The sequence below is a fragment of the Corella eumyota genome, chromosome 1, assembly GCF_963082875.1.
Source record: "Corella eumyota chromosome 1, kaCorEumy4.1, whole genome shotgun sequence".
NCBI classification, from domain to species: domain Eukaryota; kingdom Metazoa; phylum Chordata; class Ascidiacea; order Phlebobranchia; family Corellidae; genus Corella; species Corella eumyota.
Genome location: NC_137490.1, coordinates 6813321 through 6825171, shown reverse-complemented (window position 1 = coordinate 6825171; position 11851 = coordinate 6813321). Strand labels below are relative to the sequence as shown.

Genomic DNA, 11851 nt, shown 5'->3' with positions numbered 1-11851 from the left:
AAACAGTAATTGGTCACAAAAACGCGAGGGGATGTAGCTGTTGTGATTATGCTTTGAGTGTATTTAGCGGTTACCGTTAGTGAAAGTATGTATTGTTTATGTAATTTATAAACAATATTAAAACTTCCAACAGCTTTATTTGTATAGTGACAGTAAGTATTTGTGGTAAACCTAGTCTGGTAGTGTGGAATTTTAAATTTAATTAATTATTAAACAAAGTTATCAATCATTTTCGGATTAATTTTTGATGCTTCGATGTTTCTAGATTTTGATTGGCCATGTTTTAATTAATATTTATATGTGTAATTCGATTAGTAATGATAATTTATCATGGATCACATGTCTTCAATTGATGAAGGAATTAATAACATACCTTTAACTGAAATTAGTAAGTATCTTAAACAAAATAATTGTTGTCTTATGCAATTTTTGTAATTTTTTCTCAGTTACCTTAACCATTTTTTCTAATTTTAGATATGAATAATAAAATTAAGTAAGTGCTCATAAATAAGCAATTACAGTCAATGATGTGGAAATATATAATAAGGTTTTCAATATTATGTAATTATACTTCAGACTAAACACAAGCCTTAATCATGTACATCTGTGGTATAAACTAACCTACTAATGGGTATACAAGGGTAGTTACGTAAGGCTTAATTGCTGCTTTGGGCCATTCAATTTGAATTTTGTGAACCTCTATAGTACTGGCATACAATCCATTTTTTTTAAACTTTTGTTTGTTATAACCAAAAAAATATTCATACAAAAGTGTTTAGGTCATTTATTGTATAGTACCATAATAATTTGTTAGAGCTATATAAAAAGATTACTAATTCATTTTAAGTTTAGTTTTATTTGATGCCAAATATATATCAGTGCAGTGCTACCTATTAGTTTAGTAAGGATCTATTTTTGGTGTTTATCATGTATTTACTTAATTGTATTTATGTGGTAGGTGGTTAAATATGTTTGTACTTATTGCAGAAGTCTCCATATATGAGAGCTACTTACCATGTCTAAAATCAATAAATAAGTGAAAGCCACATTTCCTATTGAAAGTTGTTTTATTGATTTTCATTTCTATGCTATAAATAAAGTAGAAAGTAATTTTTAGGCGTATAGATTTTAAGGGCATGACTTTTAAATAGATTTGTTTTGGTTAAGGTTCCATGCAGGATGGGTATTTAATATTAATGTTGGTTATTTTAAAGCTTTAAATATAAAAAAAATTAACAACCGATAGCCAAGTATATTAACTTAATGTTAATTGAATGTCATTGTTTAAAAAAACACCATGCAAAGTTAAGTGTAGGACATTACAATTTTGTACTGTAAACACATTGTTTTTAGTTTCATTGTTTTAATTTTGTTATTATTGATATTTATTTTAATTTATGATTTTAAAATAAATTGGTTGAATATTTTGCAGGTGGGGAAGATTACAAAAAAGAAGCTTTACACAGAGCTGCCAAAGAAAGATTGGAAATAGTCAATAAATATGCAAGGGTAACTATTCTTATTGCAAAAACTTGCCAAGCCAACTAATTTAGAGAAAATTTGCTTATTTGGTGATGATACTGCAAATTATAAATAGACCCAATTTAAACTTATAATAAGTTACACTGGTAAACGCAGTTTAAACTTATTCAATTTTGACAAGGGTGAGGATAGTGAAAATGAAGTGGAAGATTGGGAAGATGCAAGTGCAAAAGTTTATAAAGTTACGGACCGATATGGATTTCAACAGTAAGTTTATTGCCGTAACTTACTTTAGACTGTTACCTTATACTGTAACAACATCCTGTTTTTGTTTAGTTAAACTTTATTTAATAAACACCAATTTTTTTGACTGGGAACAAAAGTTATTTTTTTTGTTGTTGTGACTGTACATTTAAAATAAAAAAATAAACTGAACAACATGAATTTAAATGCCTAAGATTTTTATGTCACATCAGTAGTTAGAATTAAAACTTAAATTATATATTTTCAACACTAAAAAATTGGAATTACATTTTTGTGTATACACATTTTAGTGAAGAAGAATTAGCCGAAGTTACTTTGGAAGAAGACCGAAGAAAACAAGTTGAAGTAAAAAGACAACTTAAATGGTTAAAGATGATAAATAGATGGAAAGCGTATGAAGGAACTGAAAAGGTAAAATTTATTTAAAAAAAAAAAAACTAATTTGTAATGTAAATTTACACTTGAAATTATACAAAAGGCCTATAGTAGTTTTATTACATTTTTGGTTGTTCATTTGACATTTTTGTCAAAACATGTCAATTTTAATATGAAGTTAGAATATATGCTTTATTCTTTTGTTAATGGCCTATTCTGTTTTGCTATGTGTCACAATTCTATAGGTTTATAATTATATAGTCTGTTTTAGTGTATCTATAAGTAAAATGTTAAGGTGACGTTGTTAAAAATTGTTTATTGTCAATTGTCAAATGGCAAAATAGTAACACTATATATATAAATTAAGTTGTTAAATGTTTTTAAGTTTTTATCATTTACTTATGCAAAACGTCAACTAATTGTGTGACATGATGTTAGTTGTTGTTTGCCAAATGTCAACTTACATTTAATTAATTAAATAAAATTTTTATGGTAAATATAACACTTACTTGTAACTAAATAAACATCAGTTAATTGACACCAATGAATTTATTTTGTTAAATTTACTTTAGAAAATTAATTAAATTGATGTAAAAAATTTGGCTAACAAAATTTAAGTGTCTCATTTTAAACAGTTTGTAATATAATAGCCTTCAATTTAACACACAATAAAATCAGATAAATGTCCTTTTTGGTAAATTTATTGTTTTGTTTTTGTTCGAAAATCCTTGTTTAAGCTTTACACAGTAAAATTTTAACGATTTAAGTCTTGGCTGACTCACACCAAATTGAATAGAATTTTGAAGTTTAAAAGTTCGTGTATAATCAAATTCTATTATGTAACTTTTTGAAACAAAATTTTTTGTATAGCCCTTTTCTATTTTTGTTTTTCGCGCATTAATTAAAGTAATTGAAAAAAAACATATATAATGATTAATAATATTACATCAATGCAATGAGAAAAAATGACAAAATCAATTTCATGAATTAAAACATGCTATAGTTATTAATTATTGTTTACATAAAGATTTTAAGTATTGTATGTCATGGTCACCAAACCCAGAATTGCTAGTTGTAACAAACACATACCATGGAATTCAATTGATTAGTTACTAAACAAATGACCTAAAATAATAAATATTGAACTTAATGGTGATTTACTTTAAAGTTGTATACCTTTTCTAGTCTCGTGGTATGTATGACTAATAACTAATAATAACCTTTACTAAATAATTAAAGGTTAAGAGAATTAGAAATAATTGAGAATACCAAATAATGAAATAATTGCCACAAACAAGTTAAGACCATCAACAAGTTAGATTTAATTGTATCATGTTTTATTACCAACTTATTTATTGATTTTTTAAAGTTTTTTTTTGTTTTTTTTTTTAGTTACGACAGCGGGTGTACAAAGGTATTCCATTACAATTGAGAGGTGATGCATGGAGGTTGATGTTAGAGGTTGCTGTTCTTATGGAAGCCAACCCTACAATATACATGGTTAGTCATTTAAACATTTATTTATATAATTTATTTTAATGTGAAGGAGTCGTAGTTTTTGATATAAATTTTTGGATCACTTGTACTTTACGGTTCTCATTAAAACTCTTGCACTTTGCGGTCCTTGCTAATTCTCTCTTGTATCTTACTGGCAAGCGAATTCCACCTCTTGTATTTTACGGTCCTCATTAATTGAAAACAGTTATGCACAAGTCCTCCAAATTTTTTTGTTTTATTTTAATATTTGTATACAAGCCATAATATTGAGTAAATGACAAGGAAAATTTTAAAAGTTGATTTTAAAAATATTAATTTATATCCCTAACAAATTTAGGTCTTAAAATAAATATGATAAACAACATAATAAGTAAAAGCAAAACTAATTCAAAAATTTTAAATTGTAGCTTTAAAGGCCTCGACAAACAAAATGATAAGTAAAAGCGAAATTTATCCAAAAATCTTTAAATTTATTTTGTATCTCTAACGGTGATTGTTAAAATTTTTTTGAATTTTTTGAATTTCTTTAAAATTTCTAATTTAGGAAATGAAAGAACGTTCTCACCAACAATCACCAGACATTAAACAAATAGACATGGACGTAAATCGAACTTACCGCAACCACATCATGTTTCGAGCAAGATACAGGTTTCTATTTTGTAATTTCATTAAATAAAGAATGTAAATTTTAGCTTAAAATGTCATTTATAATTTAAATGTCTAAAAATTGTCATTTTAGTTTTTCTTTTTGTATGTATATGTAAAGGGTGGTGATAAGGCAATTTTTATGCTTTTTTTACATAAAACATTGTTTAAGGAATATAAAATAGTTTTTTTCTTTACATTTAATACTACTGGTTAATTGTACGCCCTACAGGCTGCATTTTAGTTGTCATAGAATGGTCGCAATTGCAACTAATGTTTTCCTGTGATAGTTTACCCACTCACCACAAATCACAGTTTTTATTTTATTTTAAAGGCTTTTAGATTGGACATACATAGGCCACTTAGCTCTATTGTATAAAGATTCACAGAAAAAGATATCATTAATAATACTGTCTACATATAATGTCCCCACTGCATATAGTCTTTGATGTTCGCATAACTAATTTAATTTACATTGATTTCCCTAGCATCAAACAACAGCAGTTGTTCCACGTTCTAGCAGCATATTCAATGTACAACACAGAGGTCGGGTATTGTCAGGGAATGTCACAGATTGCCGCTTTACTTCTAATGTATATGAGTGAAGAGGTTCGTATTTGAATTTGTCTGTAAAGTGCTATTGTGAAATGTAATATGTGGTTAACTACATGTAAAATGATATATGTAAGAGATAACAAACTGGTTTGGTATATGATTAAGTATTTTCAATCTTTTGACATTCATTAAAAGAAGAATCCCTTTTTTATAATACTTTTTAAATGTTCATGCCAATTTATTAGAAAATAGTTTTTTAGAAACTTATAAACCTATTTAATATAACAATAATAATATGCTCGGAAATATATGCTAATTGTGTTTGGCCTAATTAGGATATTTTTTAAACTTTGCATTTTTGATATGTTTATATGCAGTACCTTATGGAATTTCCTATTTTGAACATTTCAACTCCCACACTTATTTGTGTTTTTACTTTTTGAAAGCACATATTGTATACAGTTTTTTCTCACCCTTTTAGATAACACATTCAAAAGGTTAAATTGTTCAGTGAACACCGAATAAAATAAATATTTTTGTAAACTCTATAGTAGTTTAAAGGTAAAAATGTGCTGTGAGCTTGCCATTACAAATTGTGGTTAATATAAAGTCTTTACTTGTGGATACCTGGCAATTCACTTGAGTCATACACAACCACACACTACATGTATGCTTGTTACCTAATATAAAAATCTTATTTCTATTTTAAACAGAAAGTTTACCAGTTTACAGTTGTCATAAATTTTTAACAAAATTAATGCTGTTCGATTTTATTGTGTTTAATTATAACAAATTAAGTTACGTTCACATTTGTCAAGGATATAATGTCAAATAATGGTACAGTCAAATTTTTCCAACACCTTATAAGTATACATTTACTGTTACCTAAATTGCCAGTCAGCGTTTGTTTAAATAACCCATTGTGATTGTATGGCAAAGTTACCGCTTAGCTTTATATGGCCATACACATTGGATTTAAGTACTGGGTTAACCTTTGTGAATAAAACTTTTGTTGTTTTTTTATTGGATGCAATAACAGTACTCCTTTATTTTAACTGAAATTTAGTGACGTAATGCTTCTTGTTAATGCCATTTTTTCTCTCAATAATTCAAAGTAGTTGTATTTACACCAAACCAGTGGGTTTGTTAAAAGAAACTAAAACCTATTTGCATTCGGTAGACATATAAGCATATAACAATGCATTGTTGATAAAAAATAATTAATTTTTTTTTTGCTAATTCAGGATATTGCATTTGAATCCCATAAAACAGGTCAACAGTGCATTTTCTCCCTTACAATTAAAGTAGTTCTATTTTTGTTTACAGGAAGCGTTCTGGGCTTTGCATTCATTACTGTATGGCCCAAAACATCGTATGCATGGCTTTTTTATTCCCGGCTTTCCCAAGTTAATGAGATTTCAAGACCACCACGATAAAATTTTGAAAAAACAAATTCCGAGGCTGAAAAAACATTTGGTCAGTAAAAAAAAAATGTTTTTTTTATTAGTTTTTGTTTACTAAATGTATGGTTTATCCAGAGTTTTCTTACTTAAAATTAATGAAAATATTATAATACATAGTATTAAAAAAAACAATTTATTAGAATTGTTTCAAAATAAAAAAATTAAAAAATTAAAAAAGTTCCTTATTTGCTCAGCTCAAACTTTTTTGTTTACTTTACTTCAACTTTTGGCTTTAAATTAATTTATTGTCGCAATTTCATTTCTTCTTTTTGACTTGTATGGCTTGCTATCCAAACACAATATTTTGAGACTTTTTGTGTTTTGGTTTTTATTAAACTTGACTTTTAGGAGAATTTATTTTAAGTTTTTTCTGAGAGTAATTTTGTTTTTTTAATCTGATATTTTGATTTAATTTATAGCTTAAATTTTTTCAAATACTTTGTGGTTGTTAATCTTAATATTTTAATTTAAAGATATTGAACAAGATAAATTAAATTACCTGGTTTTTATTATAACTTTTATTTTCACAATTCAATCATTAAAAAATAGAAAATCTTTAAAAAAGTAATTGTCTTAAACTTGAATATTATACATTTAAAAGCCCTTTGAAGTTAACAGTATATACTGTGCCGTACCATACCTTAAATTATTTTTAAATCCTAAAAACTTAATATTGTTTTTTTTTTAATTAGGATAAGAACGAAATATTTGCTAGTCTGTATTCTCTTAAATGGTTCTTTCAATGTTTTCTCGATCGTACTCCCTTCCCACTTACTTTAAGGTTATGGGATATTTATGTACTGGAAGGTGAAAGGGTATTGACTGCTATGTCTTACTGCACTCTAAAAATGCATAAAGGTAAATTATATATTTTTTCAAAATTAAAAAAAAAAATTTACAGTTTTTTATTCTCAATGTGGGAAGGTCGACTTCACGACCTAAACATAAAGTAACATTAGTTACCCCTGACTAGTTTCAAGTTTCCTATGACAGTTTAGAATATTATAGATTATAACTGCCCGATAATTAATATTTTTCTGATTATTTTTCCTTTCTTTAGCACTTATAAAGAAAATGGAAATGGATGAAATAGTTGCATTTTTGCAAGAAAAATTGTCGAGAAACTTTGGGGCAGATGATGATTCTGTGATTGACCATTTAAAAGTTAGTTTTATATTTTAAGTACCATAAATATTTCTAATTTTTTTACTCAATAATTAAATTTAAAAAAAAACACAATACAATGATGCTATGAGAAAAAAATTTACAAAAATAAATTGATGGTTTAGAACATGCCACAAATATTAAGTAATTATAGATTATTTTAACAGAATATTATGACAAGGTTACCAAACTTAATAATGTAGAAATAATGTAAATTAGTTTTTTATTCACTGATGTTAAGTTATTAACATTACAATTTTTTAATTTTTCTGCATAGTCAATCAATATTATTTCAGGCTTGCATGGGTGAGTTAAAACGAGCAAGTTTAGATAACCCACCACCCCCAGGAGCAGATGAGGCCCCAAAACTTCCATTTGGGGCACAAATTAAACCCACTTTTGAACAAGAAACTGGCTTGAGGTCACCAAGTCAAAAGAAATCCCAAGGTAGGTTAATCTTATTTAATAAATAGAATTTTAACAAAAAAAGTTATATAAAATCGACTTTCAGCTTGTTATAATTAATAAAATAACCTTATTTTAAATAAACAATGTTATGTTAAACAAACAAGTTAATAGTAAACTTTTTTTTAAATATGTATTTTTTTTATTCTTGATATGGAAAGGTCGACTTTACGACCTAACATAAAGTAACAGTAATAAAAAACTTGTTATTTTATGATATTTTCCTTTACTAATAACAATAATTTTTCTTAATTTTATACAGACGACCATTCATCAAGTAAGGACAAAAAGAACGCCAAAAAGCCGAAAAATGCTAAAGTAAAGAAATCAAAGAGCAAAGTTTCAAATATAAACGGTCGGGACACTCTAACGCCATCGTCCGGCGGTGACGTGACCAGTACAACTGACTCGAGAGGTCACACGTCGCCCGACGATCGCGCCAAAAATACGGAGGAAAAGCGAAGCAAAAAATCGCGAAGGTCGAGTCGAAAATCGGAAGAGCGTATCGGGGTGGATTCCAGCGGTTCTTCGGTAAAGGACAATACGCGTGGAAATACGTCACGCGGTTCAGCAAAAAGCCCAGAGAAAAAAAGCAAATTAAAAGAGTCAATTTCGAACGGTGAAACGGTTAAAGACACGAACGAAAATAAAAGCAAAACCGATCAAAGTAAAGAGCGCAAGACGAGTCGTGTAATTACTGAAAATGATAAAAGTGAACCGAGAACGTCGCTTGAAAATCGACTTTCTCCCGACACGTCACCCCGCAAAACAAACCGACAGTCGAGCAGTCCTCACAGCGGCGACGGGACTAAGTTTAAACCGCTGTGGAAAACACCGAGTTCCACCAAAATTTCGCTCTCGAAATCCGAAAGGGATTACGCTTCGGCGGAACTAACACAGCATGATAATAGCTCAGCCGCGTCAAACACTAATGGAAATTACGGTAAAACTACAAACAGTTTTGGAAAGTGGAATGCTATTTCACAGTCTAACCAGGTGAGGTGATCATTCGACCCGCATTTTAAATCTTGATCGCAAATTTAAAAGCAATTTCTCGCTGTTCAAAGTTCAATCTGCTGGTGGCATACACATACACATATTGCATGTATATATCAATCCAGCGAAATTGTACAGCCAATGCATGCACATATATATAAGCAAGATTAACGCAATCTTTGGTTGTAATTTAGTAACGATTTTTTAAGGGTGTGAAGATATTGGGGTTTGATTAACTTTGAAGAAATTTTTGCATGTCGAACAAAAAGTAACTTTTTATTTAACAAACTAACCAAACTACACCATCATAAACACGATCATGGTGTGGCATAGCGTAGTAATCGATGCTATGCATACTAACAATATCATCGTCATTGTAAGACATGACGTCATACGTGGTCTGTTGTTAAAATTCTGCAGTCACACATTTTCGAAACGTCGACAGGCAAACGAAAGAGACGCAAGGAACGAATTGTCTTCGTCTGAGCCCGTCTATTCCGACACCGACTCGTACAACGACAGCACTTCGCCGCCCACAGATGACCGCAACAGCCGACTCCAACCACAAATCACGTTAAAACAAACAAAACTTTTTCCCTTGCGATCTGCCACGAACAGTCGACCTCTGAGCGTGTATGACAATGTCAAGTTAAACTTGACCGAAAGCGAGGACGATTTGGACGATGATGTCACTTACCAATATAATGACGTCATCCAACCTGGATCGCATAGAATGTTTTCAATACCGAACAGCAATGAAGGAGAGGACGCCGCTGGGGTATTCGAGTCTAAAATGGAGGTAATTTTTTATTTAAAATGTAATATTATTTTCATTAATTTGCAATTAAGCATGTTCCGCAGGTACGACTGTTCTTATTTTTTTGACAAATATATTTGTTTGAATAAGTTTTGCCAGTTGTTTATTTTCGTTTAAAATTTTTAACAGGAATCGTTAGAAACCTTGCACTATCTCTCCGCTACGAGATCGAGCAACTCACCAAGTCCTTACCCAATTTCTACCAAAGGTAAACCAACTGCTGCTGTCCATAGGACACCTTCAATGGACTACAAGACATTCAGCTCGTTGCTGTCGATTGGCGACAACAAAGCCCATTACTACACCAGGTCTAAATCTTGGGACATGACGGAAGACCTGTCCTCGCCGTTTCTGGATCGGTCTCGGTCTCCATCGGGCTCCAGGTCGGTCGATGCGTTACAGGACCCGACCCCTTCCGGTTCCCAATTTAGGAAGGCGGTAGGAGATTCGGGATTTGCTCAGCTTCCTAAACCTCCGAGCGCCCTGGAGTTAAGTGCCTTGTTGGCACCGAATACCCAGCAAAATACAAACTCGAATAATACTGGTTATGGTATGAGAACATCGGAAAGTTGGAGTGTGGACAGCGGGGTTTCGGGCAACGATTTCCGGGCAAGTAGATCTGGGTATTCGACGAAGCGGCAGGAATCGTACCTGGATCATTATAGGTTAAACCATGATATTGAATCCAATTCTGTTCGAACTAATTTTATGGCCCAAGACCAACAATTGCGATCATATCGTATACCTTTAAAGCAAGGGCAAGGTTATAACGACAAAAACCCGAACGACAAAAACCCGACTTTTTCGAACAATTTGTCTCAAATTTCACCACGCAGACGCAGTAGTATGGGTTATTTTAGCAAGCAAGCGTTTGATCCAATGAATGTTAAAAGATATGACGACGACATGCCTCACAAACTTCTTCCCTCGTCTCTCTCCTATTCGTGCGATCTCTCTTCTTCCAACCAATACGACCGCGGTACGAGATTTTCGGGCCAAAGTCAAAATTACTCGAATCACAATCGCTTTCCTATCCGACATCGTGAAATCGACGTCGCTCCGCCGCCGTACGCCGTTTCGAATCCCCGCCAAAATCCATACAGTATGCCGGGGTCAAGTGATGACATTAGAAATACGCCTTGGTCACAAGACCGTCGAAAATCAAACGTTAGTATCGCTATACAAACCGAACATTCAGTTAATATAACGTAATAGTGTTAATCCATAGAACAAATCGTTTAACTTAGTTATTTATTATGCACTTGCAACGATATAGTTTAATAATTATATCCCTGCGGATTGCAGTTTACATTAGGTTGTTTACCTTGTCGATTTTGAACTTTTTTGCCACTTTTGGCGCCCTATTTTATTTTACTTTTCTTAGTGTTCTTTTTTTCTTTGCTTGAACCTGTTTTAGCTTGGTAGTTCTTATTATTTATGTTGTGTATAACACGTTATCTGTAATAAACTATAAAGTAACTAATATTTATTTATAAAAAAGCGTTTTTATTTTAGTAAATGTGTTGTTCTTGAAAATGTATCTATTCTATAGACCGATCAAAATAGAAGTTCACTTTTAGTTTTTGAGCATTTTATTTACACCTAGCCATATATGTGTTGTATATTTTCACACTATATTGCGTTGTTTTAAGTTAAAAGTTGCAATTTGGAACTAATTTTGAACAATAAATATTTTTAAATATAACCTAATTTAAACTTTATTTATTTTATTATAATTGCAATTTTAGTTTTTATTATATCTGTGTTTTTAGATGACATTACACGATTTTTTGGTAGGTGCTATGTAATTATTTATTGTTTGGTTTTTGTTTTATATTGGAATGATTTTCTTAAATATAGGGACTATTAAGGTAATAAATTTTATTTGAAATGCGGTTTAAAAAAAATTATTCAACTTGATTTAGATAAAACTATTTAATAGGATTTTTCAACCATAAAAAAATATCATTAATAAATAACAAAATAGAAAATTGGGAAATATATTTTTGTACCTTTCAGTAGAATAACTATGCAAATGGTCAACTTAGCAATGGTAGATAACCTTTTGTCTTAGTTTTTTACACATCACTTATTTTTATTATACAAGGGTAAGCACTAAATGACCTTA

The 11851-nt window shown here is 30.3% G+C and overlaps 1 protein-coding gene across 1 annotated transcript; it reads left to right on the top strand.

Annotated features, from left to right (window-relative positions):
* Window positions 1–263: 263 nt before the first annotated feature.
* Window positions 264–11577, top strand: LOC145745859 (uncharacterized). Its single transcript, XM_082564036.1, has 14 exons — window positions 264–388; window positions 1433–1509; window positions 1664–1749; window positions 2037–2157; window positions 3514–3621; window positions 4163–4266; window positions 4752–4872; window positions 6145–6294; window positions 6974–7139; window positions 7342–7445; window positions 7742–7892; window positions 8173–8906; window positions 9352–9705; window positions 9853–11577. The coding sequence occupies exons 1-14, from the start codon at window positions 331–333 to the stop codon at window positions 10933–10935; spliced, it is 3417 nt and encodes a 1138-aa protein (XP_082420162.1). The 5' UTR covers window positions 264–330; the 3' UTR covers window positions 10936–11577.
* Window positions 11578–11851: the final 274 nt, after the last annotated feature.